Consider the following 22,855-nt stretch of genomic DNA (forward strand, 5'->3'; position numbering starts at 1 on the left):
ATCACTTACCTAGAATAAGTCCCATTTAACTTACCCAATCATGTTTATATCTGAATAGCTGTTTATAGGACTGTGCTGCAGGTTTCTGATATCTACCACACAAAGAAGGTCATGCCAACATAGATGTCTTCATCTTCTGTTTCTAACAGTGTATCCATACATCATTATCAATATCTGTCATGATGTTAACCATCATAGCACCATTCTATGGGTTCTTGGGATGTGTACTGTAGTTTGGTGATGCACATAGAACTCTTTGCTAGGAAGTTCTAGTGTATGCCCCTTGACTGCAGTTCCAATACCATTAAGTAGTGCAGCAAAGTACAAACCCCAGGATTCCACAGGAAGGGGCCATGATAGTTAAAGTGGTTGCAAACTTCAGTAATTGTTTAGTACAGATACTTTCAAATAGATTGGGCCTTCTCTACAGAATCTTTCCTCTCACTCCCATTCTGTAGCACTTCCTCGCAGCTTCTTCCACAGAACTGTGCATGACAGAACCACCTAATTCTGTAGCTTTAAACTGGCTGCTAAAAAAAACCAACACATTTTTCATTTTAAAATATGATAAAGAACGTATGAATGTAATAGATATCATAAGACATGAGACATATAATACATTAATTAATAGAAGTGATATGTTTGATAGTAGGCATGTTATGATTTAATGGTTGTATGCTTGATATTTGTCGGGATGTATGATGATGTTTGTTAGGATTTTACTCTGAAAATAATAAAAAATCTAATTTTTTTTAAAAAGAATGTATAAGGTCCTAGGGCAAGGCTTTATCCAGATATCGCTGATTGAACACAATGAACCATTTCCCAAAAGATGTTGCAAACAGAAAAGAAGCAGCAACTTTGTCCCCAAAAAAGTTTATCAAGGGGGAAAGCCAGATATTTGTCAAATTGCTAGAGGTCTTCTGTGAAACCCTAAACTCTTGTAAATAATGTCTTACCACTTGTAAATGCAAAATCAGACCAGACTATAATCATACTATCCTCTCTTGCACTAACAAGTTTTGGATCCGTCCATTCATCCATGGTCTAGAGCTCTGGCAGTTTGTAGCTTCTTTATTAGTGAAAAGGCACCAGGTTTGGATCAGAATTTAAAAGAAGCTATCCAAGGTAGTGAAGGTCTTTTGAGGATTAAAGTTTGTCCTAAAACCCAGGGTAGATTCACTATGGGGCTCTACAGATGGGCAGCTGGATGCTGGCCCTTTTCCCCCAGATCGGTGCCACAGCAGCCGCACGCAGTGGCACCTATCTGTTCCCTCTAGGGAGCAATAAGAAACTGATCTAAGCAGTTTCTTGGAAGGGGCATCATAAGCACTGTGGCGCGGCATCATGGTGCCCCTTCCATCCAGTGCCATTTGGGTGCTGTGCGTAGTGTGCATCATCATGGTGCATGCCGTGTGGATGGGTGTGTGCAATAATGGCAGGTAGGCAGGCGGCATGGTAAGGGCTTGGAGCGTGGGGATGCTCAGCCCTCACTGCACGTATACGCCAGCACTTTTTGCCAGTCTGTTGAGCCCCTAAATCACTAAGATGAAAGCCACCAGCTGCCATTGGCCTAAGGATCAAACTGCCAGGGTTCTGTAGCATGGAGCTATGGCAGCTAAATCATAGAATCATAGAGTTGGAAGAGACCACAAGGGCCATCCAGTCCAACCCCATTCTGCCATGCAGTCAAACTGTATTATTTTTGTAGTGCAGATGTGGCCATAGTCCTTTCAGGTGTTCTGGGCTTCAAATTCCTGAAACCCTAACCACTGGCCATGTTTGCTAGGATTTCAAAGAGTTGAAATCCAAAACATCTGGAGAATTAAAGGTTGAAAACCACAGGTGTAGAGTCACTCTATTTTCTGGATGCATGCGTCTTCTTTTCAAAGCCATTGTCTTACTCTCCCTCCCCAAGAGACACATTCCATGCATTCTAGAATCATAGAATCATAGAGTTGGAAGAGACCACAAGAGCAACCCAGTCCAACCCATTCCGCCATGCAGGAATAGACCATCAAAACACTTCCAAGAGATTTTCTTTTGTTTAAGTTTATTTTTAGCAAAACAAATTACAAAGCTGTACCCCAAATGTACAGATTAAAAAGATGTACAAATTACATTTTAAAAAAACAACAACAACAAACAAACAATGGATTTGGTAGTAAAAAAACAACAACTGCATTTGTGACCGAGGTCAACTCGTTTTAGGTTTTATCTTTCTTTTTTTAAAATTTCAATACTGCGAGATATAGGTAAAAACATAACTCTGCATAATTTATACAGTAAGTTGCCCTCTGACTTCGTTGACCCTCTGAGTAACGGTCTGACAAACGCACAGCGTTCGTGAATCGGTTATGATTTTGCAGCTCCCCAAGATCTGGAAAAAACTGAGAAACTGCAGTCATTTATATTAATTCCCCTTTGCATTCATAAGAATATCTGTCTTTGATGCATTACAATTTTTTCCTTGTCTTGAATGTTTCTGCAGATTACAACAAAACCATGTAACACAATGCATATTCTGAAAAGGTCCTTTCAATGCCCTTAATTACCCTAAAATATACATATTTATGTATAGGAATATATATTCATTTATTTATTTTTTCCAGCTGGGAGAAAAAAAGACAAGCCTCCATTGGTTTCAAAGCTAAGATTCCAGTTGGTATATCAAAACAAGGTCCTCATAATTTCTGAGCTTTCTGTTACTCTCCCCCCCAAAAAAAACTATGGGGGGGGGGAGCTATCATTGTCATTAGATATGGAACAAACAAATAAGCAAACATTTATCTTCTAAGACCCAGAGGTCTTGGTCTTTCGTTTCCTTCCAAAAAGCCTTGGATTTGACAATGCTATGTCTAAGAACTGGAGTGAAATGTTGGACTGAGCCCCATAGAGCATATAAGGATTAGAACCAAACCAAACATATAATACTGGCCCATCGGAGAATCCATCTGCCCATCTGAGAGAAGAAGAAGCAGAACTACAAAAATAAAAAAGGTTTTCTCCAATAATATTTATAATAAAATATTAATAATAATAATAATATCCAGTTTTTAGCTTTCTTCCTGACTAAACAGCGAATGTCCATCACAAGTCCAGAGATATCCATGAATGGAAGAAAACATCCAGTCAGAACGAGAAAGGCCACCAAAGGTGAAAAGCATCTAGTAGTAGCTGCCCAGGTGCGATGGCATGTGGGAATTGGCATGGCGTGGTACATTGGGATTGGGGTAAATGCTTCCTGTAGGGGAAGTCCAATAAGGCGACGCGGCTCCAAAGAAACTGGAGGAGGTGACAGGCATGGAGGAAGGATGTGGAGGCACAAAGTTCACTTTCTGCTGGTGCGTGTGGTACGAAGGCATATACGAAAGATCTGATGGATATTTGTACATTGACGACTCAGTCGGGTGAGGCTGAAGAGCCTGGGCAATGCCATGAAAGTCAAATTTATACGCATACCTCTTGCCATGGACTTTGGTCATAATGTTCTTGTCATAGTAATATCGGAGTGCTCGGCTCAGCTTATCGTAATTCATGTTGGGCTTGCTTTTGCGTTCTCCCCAGCGCTTGGCCACCTCATCTGGGTCTGTCATCTTGAACTCCCCATTGGTTCCTTCCCATGTGATGCAGCTGGCATTGGAGCTGTCTGATAGCAACTCAAGCAGAAACTGCCATAGCTGGATTTGCCCACTCCCTAAAAGAAATGTGATAAAAAAGGCTATGAAATACTAAATCTGCTCTTTCTTTTTATGACGCTTTTTCAATATTCTGTATGCAAGTTAGTTGTCAAGGTCCTTCAAACTGTTGAGCAACAGAGTCAGGGACTTTGCAGTGATGGTCCCATATCTCTAGAACAACACTCAAAAGTAACTACAGGTTGAGTCTCCCTTATCTGGAATCCCAAAATCCAAAATACTCCAAAATCCAAAATTGTCTGCATGGGTGCCTGGGATAGAACCATCTCCTGATGGTTCAATATATGGTTTAAAATGTGTTTTATGCACACAATTATTTAACATACCATGTACAGTGCACCCTTGTTATCTGCTGGGGTTTGGTTCCAAGATCCCCCTTGGATAACAAAACCTGTGGATGCTCAAGTCCCATTAAATATAATGACATAGCAAAAGGGTGTCCCTTATAAAAAACGGAAAATCAAGGTTTGATATTTGAAATGTATATATTTTTTGAACATTTTCAAACTGTGGATGCTTGAATCCATGTATAAAAAATCCATGTATAAGAAGGGCCAACTGTATTCCAAAATCCAAAATTGTCTGCATGGGTGGCTGAGATAGTGTCACCTTCACCTCCTGATGGTTCAGTATATGCAAACTGTGTTTCATGCACAACATTATATATAATACCATGTATAAAATTATCTTCAGACAAATTTAAGGAACTAATAGGGATGTATAATTCAGTATTAGTATTTTATTGACTGTTCAATTGCATTTTAATGATGTAATCCCGCTTTGATCCTTGGAAGAGGCGGGGCATATAAATAAAATTATTATTATTATTATTATTATTATTATTATTATTATTATTATTATTATTATTAGTATAAGGGATATAACAACAACAACAACAACAACAACAACAACAGGATTTATCTATATGCCACCCAATCACTGTGAATCCGGGCAGCTTACAACAGAGGGGATAATACAAGGCAGTAACAAAAAAGATGAATTAAAAAAACAAATGTAACATAGCAATGCATTAAACAATATATGAAAAATAAATGAAATTTATGTTTAGACTTGGGTCCCATCCCCAAGATAGTTAATTATGTTTATGCAAATATCCCAAAATCGGGGGGGGGGATCCAAAAATTCAGACAAGGGAGACTCAGCCTGTAGTTATAAATAACTGTTTGCTTGTTATGCCTAGCTACCTGTAAGTAATTCTTTTTCCTGTTACTGAAGATGTACCTAGTACTATATAACTAGTAATAAAGATGTAGTATACCATATATGTGCTATATAACAATTGCTCCTTCAAAAGAGATACCTCCCATACTTTAGCAGTAATGTTTTAATTACTTCTGTAGTTTGCTGTAGCCCAGGGGTAGGCAACCTTTTTGAGCCGGGGGCCGGGTTGCTGTCCCTCAGACAACTGGGGGGCCGAAGCCAAAAATTAAATAATTTAACATTTTTTTAAAAAATTAAATATATAAATAAACCAGGACAAATGTAGAACAAAATTTTCAAATGGAGGACATTTGCTGATTTTCTACAATTTTTTAATATAAATACCTGTTTCTGAGGCTTCTATAGACAATTGCCCCCCAAAGGCCCCGGCGGCAATCGGCGGCAGGACTAGGCTGGGGCCGGTCCCAAGGCCTCGCCGGGCCGCATCCGGCCCGCGGGCCGCAGGTTGCCTACCCCTGCTGTAGCCTTACTAAATGGCAGAGGAGGAAGACCCCATGTTCCAAGTGCTAGTAGGGACTGAGATGAATGGAAACATCATTCGTTTTGTATTAAAGCCCCATAGTCTGTAGCAATCAAGTTTAAAGTAATTAAATTCTAACTGTATCAGTTACATCTAAAATACAGAAGTCATGAGTTACTTATAATTAACTACATGGGACTATGGAACAGTAACTAGTTACTTATGTAACTGAACTTCTCAAACTAGTTACTTATGTAACGGATCTTCTCAATCTTCCCCAGAGAAAGAAAGCTTTTAGAAACAGAAAACATTTTTTTTTCATTTTAGCATTTTACTGAAAGTATTCTACTGCCTTTCAACATTTGCTGTTTTTAGTTTTGACATTGGAATGTTTTTGTATATTTTGTATAAACGATAGTGCCTGGGGATGATGGAAATGGTAGTGTAACATTTATGGAGAGCATCAAATTGATTCAAAAAACTGAATTCAATGGTAAGAACAGGATATTTTCAAAAAATACCTTATCATGAAAGAATATGTATTTGTGGAGTATAAATTGAGGATACTCCACATATCCTGCTTGACTGTTGTTTATATGATAAGGAGAGATCACATTTTAACAACCATTTTCGGATAGAATGACCTACTGGGATCATACCACAAAATTGTCTTATCTTTTCTTTGGAGAGAACATACATATAGTGCGATGTGTTGCAAAATTTGTAGTAGATGCTGCTTGCTTGTGAGATCAATTTATTGTACAAAACGGGGTTTCGTGTCACAGCGATGACTTCATTTAAACATTTTTACTGTTATCTCCCACTCTGTTTTAGCCAGTTTCATCTTAGACTATCTTATTTTGTATCCCATTTTATTAAATTTGCTTTTATTTAGTCTGTATCTGTTTTAACCCCCTATGGCGGGTTACACACCGTCAAAAAATACGTATTCCATACGTATTAGGGTTAGGAAGGGGCGGTGCTTCCGCACCCCCCTAACCCTAGTACATATGGAATATGTACAATATGGCAGCACCCCTTCCACATGGGGGCCACCATATTGATGTAACGGACACTATGCGTTCGCACGTGGTGCACCGGAAGTGACGCTGCGAGTGCGCCCTTTGGCACTTGCGGTGCCTCTTCCGGGGCCCGAGAAGGAGTGCGATTTCTGCGCTCCTTCTCTGCAGCGTCCGGGAGTCGCGCCGTTTAAAGGCTGCATCTCCCGGACGCTGCAAGCGGCGGCAGAGCCAGACTGCCGCTTTTCGGCGGTCTATAACCCGCCTAAATGAGTTTTAGGTGTGATCCAGTTTTATCTTTGTATGTACGCGGATATTTTGCTATTTTTTATCTTGTATTTTGTATTTTGCATTTTGTTATTGCGTTTAGTATTCCATTGATGTGGTCAGCTGACTAGTCATGTAACTTGTTGTTGTTGAGAAGGCTGTGCGACTTATTTTTGTCTACCAATTGCTTTAAAAAAATACTTTTTGGATGACAATTTATTTATTGGCTGGTGGACAATGCTTGTCATAGGGTTCTAAAACCCATCATTCCCAAAAACTAATGTTTCAGGCCCCAATAAATGAGATAAGAAGGGTTGTGTCTGTCTGTCTGTCTGTCTGTCTGTCTATCTATCTGTACCAGTTTTGTTTTGTGGACCAAGTGTGTCCACACCTTGCCTTGGAATTTAATTCCATAGACGTTCTTTCAAAGTAAATGTGTTTAGGGTTCGGGCATAAAATTTTAAGGGTGTAACTTTTCAAGCCTTATGAACCTTGGCATGGAATCTGGAAAACTGACATTAAGCCAAAATATATATTCCATAACTCTTCTCTTCCTTTTTACAAGATGAACACAGACACACACACACACACACACAAGATGAACATACACAACAAACACTTTGACTAATAGGAATGTCCATTCCATTAAAAAAAACACAAGTCTTCTTAAATGAAAATAACACATGATCCAAATATTTTTGGAAATATTTCGCTGAAAGAAAACAGGGTGAGAATGGTAGTCAATACAGACAAGAAGGGCCAGGTGATGTTATTTGTTTTAATTTTTGCTAGGCCAGCCTTTGTCCTAATATATTTCCAGAAAGTGTACAGTAATAATATTACAAGAAAATAAAAACATTGCATAAAAATTAGGAGGCAGAAAATGCAGACTGAGGCTATAAAACCAATTGAAAAGCCTGTAGGAATTTAAATGGACTTGGCTTTTATTTAAGAATTGGATAAAAAGCCTGGAATACATTTGGCCTAACAGGCAGGCATAATGTCAAATTATATTTCCAATATGCCCTTTAATAGTCATAGCAAAAACAGGTATCTACTACCTCCTTCAGGTAAACTTCAGGTAATGCAGTTTGACAGCACTTTAGCTGCCATGACTCCATCCTACAAAATCCTGGGATTTGTAGTTCAGTGAGGCATTCTTTGGCAGAGAAGACTAAAAACCTTGTAAAACTACAAGTCCCAGGATTCCATATGACTGAGCTACAGAAATTAAACAACATTATTTCTAGAGTGTAGATGCACCCTACATCTCATATTTCCTCATGGAAACTTTGGGGCTTGGGAGAGTCCTAAACTGGCAACTCTAGTTGGAGATATGATGGTGGAGGCATCTTCTGGGACCTCCCAGGGTTCCTCTGGAGGTTAGAGAAGCTGATGTTGTCTCTATGTTTCCGACTGTAGAACACATAGTTGGAAGCTGCCTCCACTCACCACTGCATTCTCACTGAAGGAACAGATGAAATACGTTTGGCTCACAGGGGTAAGGAGAGGGAGCAAAGTTGCATCTGGTAGAGCTTTATATTCCACAAGATCCACCTAAGATGGGGTGAACAAAGAACACTCCATGGGCCAGATGTAGCCCCTATTATCTCCACAACTGCTCTCCTCTGATCTAAGATCTCTGCCATGGAGTTGGTCCATAGGTTGGTAAATGGACTTACCTGGGTTAGCTAACCGACTACTGGTGGGCCCTAAAATCTGGTAGGGATCTAAAAGAGAGAGAGAGAGAGAGAAAATAAAAATAAAATTTGCTATTGCTGTAGCTACTGCACAGACTCAAATGAAATTATTCACCCCTTCCCTTTTCTTTCCAATTTGACAGTATGGCCACCACCCACAATAATATCTGTTCCTTGGTTCTTCCACATCCCAATCTCATGTTAGAGATGGTGGGATGTAAGCTGCCTTGAGTCCTATTACTGGGGAAAAGGCAGGATAGAAGTGAATAAAATGATTAAAAATGAACCTAGGTCCTTCTGTATCCAGAGCATGGGCAGTACTGTTTAGCTCTGTCCCTTCAGTCAGCCCCAGCATGAGAAACCAGAGGTTGCTTAAGCTGATCCTTTCTGACTTTGCAGCCAGAGCCTATAAGATGCATTAGGTAGTATTAGATCACATAAAGATAAATAAACACCCCTCTCAGGTCAGGTCAGCTCAGCTCTACAGACAGTCTTTATGTCAAGGCGGGGGATGTCTGGCTCCCCAGATGTTTTGGACTACAGTTGGCCCTTCTTATACACGGATTTTTTGTACATGGATTCAAGTATCCATGGTTTGAAAATGTTGAAAAAAAGTAAGTTTTAAATATCAAACCTGAATTTTCCTATTTTGCTATGTCATTATATTTAATGGGACTTGAGCATCCATGGATTTTGTTATCCACGGGGGATCTTGGAACCAAACCCCAGCATATAACAAGGGTTCACTGTACTACTTAACATTGGCCATACTGATAGCTGAAGTCTAAAACATTTGGAGGGCCAAAGGTTTTCCATCCTATATAAATATACATATGACCTAAAATCTTGTCCTTGACCCAATTCAAGTTCTACCGAGTCCTTCCTATCTTCCTCTCCATCACATCCAGCTCCTAGCAGCCCACAAAAACCAGATGACTCTCCGCTCCCCAAAATCACGAATAGTTGTATGCAAAAACGCAGCATCCTTACCTGGCTGAGCTCGCTGCTGCTCTACATTTTTGCTCACGTTTTGTGTCCCTCCCAAAGGAGGGCCTAGAGATAACAGAGAAAGGGAGAACATTTGAAGACTGAAGAGGAGAAAGAAGCGAGTGAAAACACACTCTGAAACATGCCAGAGTAACATTTACAGTAATGTGAAACAGACCCAGTCATCAGAGTTCAGAGTTCATCTTCTTCAGCGTTTGAGAAGCTGGCGAAGTTTCCTCCCCAAACACACTTAGGACAGAAACTTTGGGAGCTCTTAAAAGGGAACTACATAGAAGAGGTGAGCACAATGGGTCCCTAAAATGTTCAGCTTGGATTACAATCCAAGTCAGGGAGAAAAATGTCATCACCACTCAACCCTTTCCACCGAACACCTATCCTGCTAACCTTGCATTATTGCCTCCCAATCTCTAACAAAAAGCTTCTTGGGTTAGCTGAGAAAAAGATCCATGTTCTTTCCAATTACCTTCGACACTTTCCCTGTCAGTCCAAGTCAAGTAGGGGAGAAAAACTCCATATGTATTATGGAGAGTCTATGTAAGGGTCAAGCAAGTAGAAGAAGGATTGCCATGAAGGCTGCCAAGTGAAATACAGAACAGGGTTCTTGTGCCTTTAATAGAAGAAGGAATTTCCACAGGAGTTGCTTGTCATGGATTTTTTCTGAAACTTCTTCTTCGGCACAATTATTAAAGGTACAGGAGCCCTGTCCTGTGTTTCATTTGGCAACCCACTTCCCACATGGCTGGTGGTATAGCCTCCGGCCCCAAATACTCCCCTTCACACATTTATTGTATTCAGCTTTCCTCTCTTTTCCCAAGTTGAGACACTTTAAAGGGGCTCTCTGAAAATCTATACTGTTTATTATCACACTCTACATCCATCTATTTAATGAAATTGTCTGTTAGCTTAAAATATATTTAAAATACAATAAAAGAGTTATTTGTTCCCATTCTCCTCCAGTAGATGCCATGAGACAAATCACCCCTTGGGCATATCTGCCGATCACTTCCATCGATAAAGCAAGACTCAAACTGCAATGAGATGTCCAAGAAAAATCTCTTCCAAGGTCTCTACTGATGTATCATTTGTGGTAGAAGGGGTTAAAGAGCTCTTTGCCTTTGTGTGAGAGAAGTCATTGGGTACATCTTTGGATCACTTTTTCAGTTCAAAGCACGGCTTTGTCAGAAAGCGATTGCACAACAATCTAAGGAAAAGGCATATCTTGACAACTCACTTTTGTTGTGGCTGGAATTCATGTTATTGCCCCATCCAGGCCTCCTAACTGCATCGTATGAGGCATCTAATAATGAAAAAGAAAAAGAGAGAGAGAGAAATTAACAGAAGAAAAATTACAGTAATTATATTTAGAATGCAACACATAGGCTAGCCATTGAGAAAATAATTACTGACCCTTGCCAAATGTACAAAATGCTTTATTCCAGGCCCAAAACCTGAGACATCGGGATGATGCCCTGTGATGTGACAGGAAATGTCCCAGTGATCTTACAAGGATGATGGTACCAAGGGCAGCACATGGGGATGTCATTAAGCATAATACACTAAACGTCACATTGTAGAAAGTATGTCATTCAAATCAGAAACACCAAATGATGAAAATCTATATACACATGCACTTTCAAGCTGGCACTCTCACCCTGAGATTCCTCCACTTCACCCTGAGGACTCGATAAGAGGCCCAGAAAACTAGGACCACTAACAAAAGCAACATTTTGCTATAAGGGATGCTGTAACAAATCCGTTTCATCCAGTGTGAGAGGTGGACAACACCAACAGTAGCTTTAAGGTGCTCTGATTAAAAACCCAGCTAGCCCCAGGAGATTCAATAGAAACATGCCACATCATTAATAGTACTTGTACTAATAGTATTCAAGTTTTAATAGTGCTTGAGAAAGTGGGAGATTGGCATAATAAATAATAATAAAAATTTTATTTGTATCCCACTTTTCTGTAACTGGACAATCAAAGCGGCTCACTACACATTTCAGAACATGGATATCTGTACACTGAACACATACTAGCCTCCAGCAGGGATGTGATGTATCATTCCTTGTATAGAATGTTTTAAAAGCATGGAGAAAAATATCCAGCTTGGTCAAATGGTGATTATTTTTAGGTTTTTGTGGAGTTTTGGGGCTCTGTGGCCACGTTCTGGAACATTTCGCCAGCATCTGTGGCTGGCATCTTCAGGGAATGCTGGCATATAAGAGAGTGGGTGTGTATGTATATGTGTGTGTGTGTGTGTGTGTGTATCTCAGTGTGACCCTGGGTAGGGAGGAGTGATTCCCATGTTAATCTGTATATTGTTCTGTTGTTGATGGCAAAATCCATAATTTTGGCCCCAAAACCTGCCTTCGACTTATACATGAGGCCGAGTCGAGTATATACGGTATATGAAAATGGGTATATGTACAAAGAAAAACAGAATAGATGACTACATACTAATCTCTCTATGCATAAAATGCATACAAATTTTTGCATTTTAAAAATATGCAACCTGATGCAAAAATGGGTTGGAAATATATATATGTGATTGGTATATAATACTAAACTATCCGTTCATCCCTACTCTCAAGTAAGTATGTGCAGGATCTGAAAACTCAGATCCGAAAACAGAATGTGTGTTCATAACCTGGTGGTTTTGATCCCGTCCGACCCAACAGTTCCATTAAAAGCAACCCAGAATTTCCCTGCTAAACAAGAATTTTCCCCCTAGAAAAAACAAGCAGCTATGAATCAGCATCATCTGAAAGCAATAGATATCCCTGAAGAATAATACCAAGAGGGGTGGCAGGATGAGCCATTGTCTTGCTCAACAAGAGACAAGCCAGGATTTTGAAACAACAAAACAGATCCCAACATTTTTCCATGAACCGACAAGGCAGCATTGCAAGGGGCTTTTTAAATTAATTCTCCCCTGAAATCATCTCGGGGATGTGGGCAACGTGGCTTCAATTTCTGACATGAATTTAAACCAGATTCCTGTTGTTTTCAGTTCAATTCTGTTGTTTGGGCGAATGACAAAGAGGGTAAAATTGTCAGGTGGAAAATCTCATGTAAAGTTGTATATTTCAAGTGAACCTGAAAAACCTTCCCCTAGTATCTAAAAAGGAAAAAAAAAAGGATGGCTTTTTAAAAAGATTTTAAAAACAGAGCCAGAAAAGTGGGAAGACTGAAAAGAGGAACTGTATGAGTTCAAACCTTCCTCAAGAGTTGACTTTTTAAAACTGGATAGCAAATGTGCATTATAATGTGCTAAGCTGCTTGTTTAGTAATGTTTAGGTGTTTTGTTTTATAAAAGGAAAATACTGGAAATATAAAAATGCTCCCCAAAGTGTTATTAATGAGTCGAACTGCAGCTCCTCTAAGATGCCAGATGTTGACACTGGCTTTGTTGACCCCAAAGCCCTTTATCATCAAACCCCCAAGTTCTTCACCAGTAGTACCACTTTAGGGTCAGATCCCAGAAATCTTGACCAGTATTACCAGCCTAAATAACCCACAGATCTTATCTTGAAAATTAGCACTTGGGAGGGAGTACTGCTGCTGCCGGAAGTTCCCATCGCATTCTGGATGCGTTCCTTACGAGGCGATTTTCAGGAACAGTTTAGAAGCGTTCCTGAAAATCGTCCCCTCTGGGACGCACCCGGACCGCGATGGGAATGTCCGGCGGTGGCAGCGGCGTTCTCTTGTGTGGTAATATGCATTCTATGCCACCTGCCATTCCCACCACAACCCCCCTTTTTAATGTGACAGGCCTGTTCCAGTCCTGTGCAATAAGCTTAATCCCAGTGATAGGTTCACCTTGGGAGGAGGCATAGGTCAGAAACAACTTGAAAGCACACAGTCACAGATCCAAGCTGCACAGGTAACAAGTTACTATTACAATTTTATTTTAAAACTCTTTACTTTTGCATGACTCATAAATAATCAAAATAGTTACTTCACAGTTGCTTGCATAAAAAACAACCCTGAATACTACAAATCACTGGCCTGTGATACAAAACACACTCTTTTCTCTCTAGCTCATTATCATCATAACACAAGACATACAAATCTTTGCATGTTTTGTTCTCATGTGCAAGAACAAAATCATTCAGAAGTTTTCTGCCTTTTAAAAATCTGAGTGCATTTTCCAGTTATTTTTTCCCACCTTTCAGGAGATTTCTATGAAAATTTGGCAAAGGTTTCGCTTTTGCATGAAAAAATATATACAATGCAGAGCGTGAAATACTAAGTTTTTGTGCAAATACATTGGTTTTCAGAAGAAATACAGCATTTTGATGTGAAACAATACCTTTGCACAAAATACTACTTTTTGCAGAAAATATAATGCAAAAATGAAAAATGGTCTCACAGGAGGTGGATTTTTTGATGGCACGCATCCCAAAACAACCTTTTTTAAAATAAAAAATGGAGGGTTGGATTAATTTTCTTCAAATTTCTACTCAACTGCCACAAAAAGCTTGAGGAGCAGCAAGAACCAGCAATTGATCAATAGTTTAAATCTGCTCATGGTAAATCTGGAGCCTTTTGAATCTAAACTAATGAAAAGTTACCATGATGCTGCAAGAGTAGTGAAGTTAATCCTTCACTGAATTAGATTTGGGGAGAAGGAACAAATTAACTTCACTCAACTCATTAATTTGTAACTATAGAGGTATACCAAATGAAGTAGCTATATTCTTAGGCTTTACTTCTTTAACAGAAACTTTCACACCAGAGAGAGAATAACACAGAAAAAATCAGGATAGGTTCCTACATACAAGAAAGAACAACAGTTCAACATATTTCAGCAAAACGTTATGTTCACAAGAACATCATGCACATGTGAAATGAAATAACCAGGCCAGGTATGATTTGAATAAGTAAACAAAAAATTTTAGACTCTTGTAGAGTCTTATAGCACTCTATTCTGCTTTGGTCAGGCCCCACCTGGAATACTATGTCCAGTTCTGGGCACCACAATACAAAAAGGATGCTGAGAAACTGGAGCCATGTGTCCAAAGGAAGGTGACCAAAAAGTGAAGGATCTAGAAACCATGCCCTATGAGGAAGGACTTAGGGGGCTGGAGATGTTTAGCTTGGAGAAGAGAAGGTTAAGAGGTGATATTGAGGAGGGAGAAAGCTTGTATTCTGCTGCTCCACAGAACAGGATCCAGAACAATGTATGCAAGCTCCAGGAAAAGAGATTCCAGCTCAGTATTCGGAGAAACTTCCTGACAGTAAGGGCTGTTCAACAGTGGAACAAACTTCCTTGGAGAGTGATGGAGTCTCCTTCCTTGGAGGTCTTTAAACAGAGTCTGGATGGCCATCTGTTGGGAATGCTTTAATTTGGATTTCCTGCATGGCAGAATGGGGTACAAATGAAACAAGAATCTATCTTGCAGGGAGCTGGGATTGTTGTAGGGAGCTAGACGTTCTTCTTGTGAAGTCTACAGGGAGATTCAAACACAGTCTGGCTATTGTGTGGTATGTGAAGTCATGAATAAATAATAATAATAAATCTTTTATTTGTACCCCGACGAGCGCATACTAGGGTTAGAAAGGGGCGTCACTTCTTGATGCCCCTTACCCTAGTACGGACCCAGTCTGTACAAAATGGTGGTGCCCTATACAGATGGGCACCACCATGACTACGTCACCACCGCGCCGCCTCCAAACGAGGCGGCACGGTTGTGACATCGTCACGCCGCGCAAGGGTGCCTAGAGTGCCCTTTCTGCGGTGCGAGAAGGAGCTCCAAAATGGAGCTCCTTCTGCGGTTTGCATCACTGGCGCAGCCTTTAGACAGCTGGGAAAAAGGGACTGAGCGGCCCCTTTCTTTTGGTCCCCGCCACCATCGAGTGTCCTTGGGGCATGAACCTTGGAAAGTGGCAGATCGGGGCTTCAGAGGCTGCCGTTGTGGCAGCTGAGGCCCCAATACAGGGCAGTCTGTAACACGCCAATGTCACCTTTAAAGAGTCACATTTGTAACATTTTTGTGTATCATGAAGATGAGCAACACTTATTTAGATCTTCAAATCTGAAATCTGAAATTCTATGCTCTACAGCAGATGCAGAATTTTTCTTAGATACCAACATTTTTCTTATAGCTATTACTGTTATTATAGATCATAGAATCATAGAATCGTAGAATTAGAAGAGATTGCAAGGGCCATCTGGTCCAACCCCATTCTGCCATGCAGGAACTCTCAGTCAAAGCATCCCCGACAAATGGCATTCCAGCCTCTGTTTAAAGACCTCCAAGGAAGGAGATTCCACCACTTCTCTATTCTGCTCCTCCTCTGAACCAACATGTCCAGGACCTCTTTGCCTCCAATTTTATCTTCACAACAACCTGATGAGGCAGGTCAATCCATGACAGGTCAGGGCTGGGGCCTTCCCAGTCCTCCTAGTCCTATTCTCTCAATAATTGCTATCCGTGCTATTTTATCGTCTGCACAATATAATTACTGGAAAGCACCAACAACAAAATCCTGCAGAAATGCACTTCAGAGCACACAACCACATGCCCAAGACCAGAGTGCGCAGATGTCAAGCAATCTACATCAAGAGAGTAGGAGAGAGAGAGAAAGAGAGACTGCAGTTCTGTAGAAAGAAACCACACATTCACTTTTTTTGTTTCAGGAAACAGCCTGCTCCATTCTAAGATCTTTTTGAAGGCACAAACGTAACCCAGCCAGCTCATAACCCCCACACATGTGCAATAACACTGCCTGCCGTGCGCAAGAGGCAAAGTGGGAGTGAGGAAGGGGGAGAGCCCACTTATTTTGCTTGAGGGGGAAGGAAGGATAATGGTTACTTAGAAAGTGCTCCAGACAAGCTGTCAGGTTGAATTCGGAGAACTGGAGTCTAGCGCTGGGACAACACTGGTCTGACGTGATCCCCTGTGAGTAAGGTTTCCTGCCTGCTACAGCTCAGAGACAACGGATCTTTGTTTCCAAAGGGTTTCTTTTTTTCCTTCTTCTTTTTCCTCCCTCCTCCCTTTTTTAAGGGGGGGGGTAAATGTACATGCACACATGTGCACACACACAGAGCTGCCTCTAAAGAGGGTCAGGGAGAAAGCAGACACAACACTAACTCGGGAATTTCAAAAGAAAACAATTTTTTAAAAACCCACAAGAGCAAGCTACTGTCTCTCCTGGAATCATAAATCCTTCCTTCGGACCACAGGATCCTAATAAAAACCAGCAAAAAGCCAAATTCTAAGCAAACAAACACAAAACACCATGTGTGCAGGACAATCAGTTACAAAAAGAAACCCCTCAATATATATGCTAAAATAAGTCTGGGTCATTTAGACAGGGAAAGTTTTAAAAGGTACAATATTATTATTAGAACAGAAAGTTCAAAGGCAACCTTTTTATTTTTCTCTTGCAGAAGGTTTTCCTAGTAGGATGGCCTACTGAGTTCATAAATTATTATTTTTTAATTAACATATTTTTGGAGGATTTCCTCCTCAGCCATTTTAAGGAAATTTTCTCAAAATGGCCCTTTCCAAATTTAATATGCAGCATCTCCTATTTCCAATTTTCTGTCTCTAAGAATGAAACTTGGAAATGGAATGGATAGTCCTGGTACACAGAGTCAGGGACGTGGTTGAGATATCTTCTCATGGCCAGCCCTGTCACACTATGCTCTCCATTGGCACCATTATCCATCATCAGTCATACCATCTTTCCCCCAAAGATTCCCAGCGGCTAGGTCCTAGTCCCTGGAGCAGCCGAAAACAAGCTTGCTCCCTCCTCAATGTGACATCCCTTCAAGTATTTAAACAGGACTATCATATCACCTCTTAGCCTTCTCTTCTCCAGGCTAAACATCCCCAGCTCCCCGAGTCTTTCCTCACAGGGCTTCATGCTTTCCAGACCCTTCACCATTTTAGTTGCCCTCCTTTGGACACGCTCCAGTTTCTCAACATCCCTTTTGAATCGTGGTGCCCAGAACTGGACACAATATTCCAGGTGAGGCCTGACCAAAGCAGAATAGAGTGGCACTCTTACTTCCCTTGATCTTAACACTATACTTTTATTGATGCAGCCTAAAATTGCATTGGCCTTTTTAGCTGCCGCAGATCAAAGCATTCCTGACAGATGGCCATCTAGCCTCTGTTTAAAAGACTCCAAAAAAGAGACTCTAAGGCAGCATATTCCACTATTGAATAGTTCTTACTGTCAGAACCTTCCTTTTAATGTTAGGTGAATCCACCACTCCAGGTCCTGTTCTCTGGAGCTACTCCATCTTCTGTATGACATCCCTTCAAATATTGAAACATGGCTATTATGTCACTTTTAACCTTTGCTTCTCCAGGCTAAACATAGCCAGGTCCCTAAACTATCCTTATATCTAAGTAGTGGGAGAGAAGCAAGTTCATTTCTACTCACCTGTAGAAACAATGGGGGGGGACACAAGTCATCAAACCCAAGGGCTCTTCCTTGCTTTTGATGCACACAAGTAGTTTAAAGCAATGTGATATCTCACAATATTGCTCCTTGGGTTTTACTAGGTTTTATCAGTTATTATAAATTAATAAATACATTTTTATTTATATTTCCATCTCCGACAGATGGCCGTCCAGTCTTTGTTTAAAATCCTCCAAAGGAGGAGACTCCATCACACTATGAGGAAATATATTCCACTGTCATATAGCTCTTACTGTCAGGAAGTTTTTGCTAATGTTGAGGTGGAATCTCTTTTTCTGTGGTTTGAATCCATTGTTTTGGGTCCTATTCTCCAGAACGGCAGAAAAGAAGTTTGCTGCATCATCAGTGTGACCTCCATTCAAATATTTAAACAGGGCTTTCATATCACCAGAGCTAATAAGGTGTAGTGGTTTGAGAGTTGGACTCAAGTCATGGATCTCTTCAAAGGTGCAATCATTCTTGGCATATAATGCTACTCCTTCTCCTTTCCTGTTTGGTCTATTTCTCTGAAACAGGTTATACCCCTCTATGACTATATTCCAATCATAAGACTCATCCCACCAGATTTCAGTGATACCTATTATATCATATTTGCTTTGCTGTGTTAGGGATTCAAGTTCAACTTGTTTATTTTCCATGCTCTGTGTGCATTAGGATAGAGACACCTAATACCATAGACCATACACCATAGCTGCATATTTAAGTTTTTTCCCCTCCCATTGTTGGGTTCATACACTATTTGTCTGGTTCTTGCTATAACAAATGGGCTATTATTTCCCACAAATGATGAACTCCTGTCCTCAGAAATACTGTCAAGCTCCCCATGTAACTCATTTAAAGCCGTCCAAATCAGATTTTTGAGACTTTCGGTAAAAATGTTTTTGCCTCCTGCTGTGAGGTGCAAGTTGCAACCCATCCTTTACCATGTGTTTGTGCAAATACACCTCAGAATTAAAATAAACCCACTGAGTTTTGGAACCAAACCTTGCATTTGGTGCTGGGGGTTGTCAGAAAATAGTCTGGGATAACAGACATGTCACATGAATGAGAACTATGGGAACAAATACAACAACTTTCGGACACATTTTTTTCCTGTGGAAGAGTCCTTATTCTTGATTGCCATTGAAAGGCATTATTAATCAAGATTGGTGGAGCTTGTAAGGGCAGAATACTGTGGTACACTGAATTTAATTCACATAAAACCAGTGACATAGACCTGTTACAGACTGCCAAAATAAAGCTGCTTCGGGTCTCTTTGGAGGTATGTTATTTAAATGATGCATGCATCCTAAGAATCCGGAAGCTGCACCAAAGCTGCACTCCAATGCTTAGGAATGGAGTGTGGCTTTGGTGCGACCTCCAGACTCTTAGGACCCCATGCATCATTTAAATAGCATACCTCCAAAGAGACTCGAAGCAGCTTTATTTTGGCAGTCTGTAACAGGCCATAGACTCAAGTAGATTGACTTGGACTCAAGTCGGAGACAGGTTACTGCAATGACTCGACTTGGTCTTGACTTGGTAGTAAATGACTGGCTCTACTCAACTTGACACTTGCATATTTTTAGCAACTGACTTGCTGGACTTGGTTCAGTAATATAAAATATGCATCCTCCTTTCACTCCCACCTCCACCCTGCATTGCTTTGCCTTAGTCTGTGTGCATGTGCGCACGCATGCACAGTGGGCCCCCTTGCTTTTTTTCTTACTTCCCTCTCTCTCTTTTAGTTGGTTGGTTGTTGATTTGGATGAGGCTGGGAAACTTTTTTGGTTTGCTGCTGATGCTGCTGTTGTTCCTCAGTGACATCGCCCACCTCCCCAGCAATTCAGACTAAACTCAAAAAAAGAGGTGGACAGTGTTGATATGGGGAAAAAGTAAGTGAGGGAGAGGGACCAGAAGCCTGACCATGGGCTGTTCAAGATATGAGATGTGACTTGAGATTTGGAGTAAAAGGCCTAAATACATCCCTGCATAAAACACCCTGTTTTCATTCATTTTCATATGAATTCTGGGCTCACCTTGCACAACAAAGACTGTGTTTTCAGATACTACCTGCACAGTACTAGACCTCTGACCCTGCATGGACAAGCCTTTGTGAAGCCTTCCATCTTCCTTGTGCTCCTTCAATGGCTGTAATGTCTTAACTGAGCTGCCAAGCCGTAAAAATTGAAGCAGACTCTTTTCCATTAAAACAAAATAAGCAGATAGTCCCAAATTGTTCTACTTAGAGATGAGAGGAGCCCCATTTCATTTAGAAGAAAATTGTCTCTCTGCCAGGAAAGCCGGATGATTCTCATTAGGACAATTTAGGTCTCCAAGGCAGCTGAAGACAATTTGTACCAAGGACACTAAATACCGTACATTTGAAAAGTTGGGATGCTTGCTAATGTGAAATCTCAGCCAATGTCCAGAGGAGTTTGGGCTCGATCCAGAAGGAACCTGCCACATCAACCACAAGGCAGACTGATGTGGAAGCAGCCAGAGACTACCTAAGCATGTTCCTGAGTAATCCCACAGCTACATGTGATATTGTTAAAAGCCATGCTGTCTTGCTTAGTGCGCTGGCTCCTAATAGTGAATGCTGATTAATGGCTAATCAATGCCAGATAAGAACACACACCACACTGACCTGCTGGAGTGGCAGCTAAAACTGGTTTTGGTGCCTGTTCATATGGGTGGGTTAAATATCAATCTGCTACAAATGTTTCCTGATTTTGCAATTGTTTCTGTTCCTCATTTCAAACCTTGCAGATGTTATTTGGTTGCGCTACAACTTTCAGAATCCCCCAGCCTGCACTGCTAACCGTTCTCACTGGGGGATTATGGGAATGGTAGTCCATTTATGCTTGTCTTAGAGGTAAAGTGCACCCAGTACTCTCTCTTGTGATTTCTTGGGAATGTGGCTTCACATCTGCTACGTTTTGGAAGTCATAACTTCTCAAAATGACAGCCAAGTTACCATTGTTGTTTTAATTGTAGATCCTTCTGGTTTTAATTTAATGAAGTGTGGGGAAGGATGTGGCAGGGCGGGAAAGGGAGATAGCATTGTTCTACATTAGTTTCTCGGCAGATAAGATAAGGGGTGTCTTGGCTTCATCTTTTCCTAGCAATCCTAGTAGTAGTGATGTGGCTTTTTGGGGAAAAGTAGAACTAGGAAATTTTCTGATTCCCAGTGCTTTAAATAATGTTATCTGATTTAACACCTTTGGTTTAAATACTATGTTCAAATACATTCAAAGCCGTTTTTAGAAATTAATATTTATCATAATGTTAAAAAGAACAGTATATGGTTCCCGCCACATGCCTTCAAGTCATTCTGACTTATGGCAACCATGCAACTGAGCACAAAAGTCAGAATCATCCAATCATCCTCATCATCATGCAAGGATGTGGGAACTGGACCATGAAGAAAGCAGGTAGAAAGAAGATCAACTCATTTGAGATATGATGCTGGAGAAGATTGCTGAGGATACTGTGAACAGCCAAAAAGACAAACAAAAGGGTCCTAGAACAGATCAAGCCTGAACTCCCCCTGGAAGCCAAGGTGCGGTACAGATGCACCAAATGTGCTGTGCTGGTGACGTACTAGGGTTAAGGGACCACGTGGCAACCACATGGTCCCTAACCCTAGTATGGCGCAGAGCCACAACAATGGCGGTGCTGTGTGTATACAGATGCCGCCATTGTCCACACGTCACATTGCACTTGTGATGTTACAAGTGCGCCATTGTCGCACTTGGGTGTCACAATGGCAGCGCAAAAAGAACCCGTTTTTATGGGTTCTTTTTCCTCTGTGCGGTTTGGCTGCTGCAGCTTCCCTGCAGGCGGAAAAAGGGTGCCGGCAGGCCTCCCTTTTTGGGAGGTCTGTACCACACCCAAGATGATCAAATTAAGGCTGTCATACTTTGGCCACATTGTGAGAAGGTATGAATCAGTGGAAAAGACAATAATGCTAGGAAAGGTGGAAGGCGGTAGAAAGAGAGGAAGAAAGCATACCAGATGGCTAGTATCAGTGAGGGAAGTCATGGGTCTGAACTTGAAGGACCTGAACAGAACAGTTAGAGACAGGGATTTTTGGAAATGTCTCATTCACAGATTGCCATGGGCTGAGGTCAACTTGAAGGCAGTTAACAACAACAACAACCACAACAAGGTGAACCTATCATGGGGTTTTCTTCCCAAGATTTGTTCAGAGAGGTTTTGCATTGCCTTTCTTTGAGGATGAGAGAGTGCAACTTGCCCATGACCACAAAGTGTCTTTTCATGGCCAAGTAGGCATTCAAACCTGGTCTTCCTAGTCTGCCATTTACGCCATTACATCACACTGGCCCTTATATTTAACACACCCATAACTAATCCTAAAAGAACACCTTTTTTACAACACATATATAAAGAGAGTTACATCTTAGATATGGACAGTTTAACTTTTTTTCTACTGAGATATAACTGTAGCACCTTCAGCTTTGCTTACTTTCCACACTACGTACCATTTGTAGTTGAGAAAAACCTGATAGAGTACAACTAGCTGAACAATCTATTTTACTCAGGATTGTTTGCAATACAACAGCCCTGACAGTTAGAGAGAGTAGATAGATAGATGAAAATTGGGAAACATTCTTATGAAGGTTTCCAGTGCTTTGCATTGATCCAAACTTCCTTTTCATTAGAATTCGGGAAAGGGGAAAATTTAAATGAATAGTCCAGCGGACTTTACAAAAAACAAATGCAAACCTTAGAATATGCTCTACAAGAATATCTAGCAGCAACTGCTTTTGCTCAAGAACAAACACCTTTGAGTGACAGGAGTTGCAATAAATGTAAACCACAGAAGAATCAATTTTATAGTCTCAGCTTTCTCTCCCTTGTTCTCCCTCTGCTTTCCTTCCTCTGTTTAAGCATTAGCACCTGTCCAGCTCCAGAAAGGAGGCGAACAGCATTTTGGGGTGAGGTTTGCAGGCCTACGTTTGCTCCTTGTTGACAGAGGCTCCGTGCATGTGTGTTTGCTTTGTTCAAACCAGCTGC

At 40.8% G+C, this 22,855-nt stretch overlaps 1 protein-coding gene across 6 annotated transcripts in view; it reads right to left on the bottom strand.

Moving 5' to 3' along the window:
• Positions 1 to 2,036: 2,036 nt before the first annotated feature.
• The window catches only part of FLI1 (Fli-1 proto-oncogene, ETS transcription factor), a 782,157-nt gene continuing 761,338 nt past the window's right edge, over positions 2,037 to 22,855 (bottom strand). For all 6 annotated transcript variants that reach the window (XM_042475286.1, XM_042475287.1, XM_042475288.1 and 3 more), the window contains 4 exons: positions 10,626 to 10,691; positions 9,377 to 9,439; positions 8,369 to 8,416; positions 2,037 to 3,697 (listed from right to left, as the gene is read on the bottom strand). In XM_042475286.1, the coding sequence (XP_042331220.1) occupies positions 3,168 to 3,697; positions 8,369 to 8,416; positions 9,377 to 9,439; positions 10,626 to 10,691 (707 nt within the window). In that variant the 3' untranslated portion in view covers positions 2,037 to 3,167. The remainder of the gene's footprint in view (positions 3,698 to 8,368; positions 8,417 to 9,376; positions 9,440 to 10,625; positions 10,692 to 22,855) is intronic.

Source organism: Sceloporus undulatus, chromosome 6, assembly GCF_019175285.1.
Source record: "Sceloporus undulatus isolate JIND9_A2432 ecotype Alabama chromosome 6, SceUnd_v1.1, whole genome shotgun sequence".
In the NCBI taxonomy this organism is placed as follows: Eukaryota; Metazoa; Chordata; class Lepidosauria; order Squamata; family Phrynosomatidae; genus Sceloporus; species Sceloporus undulatus.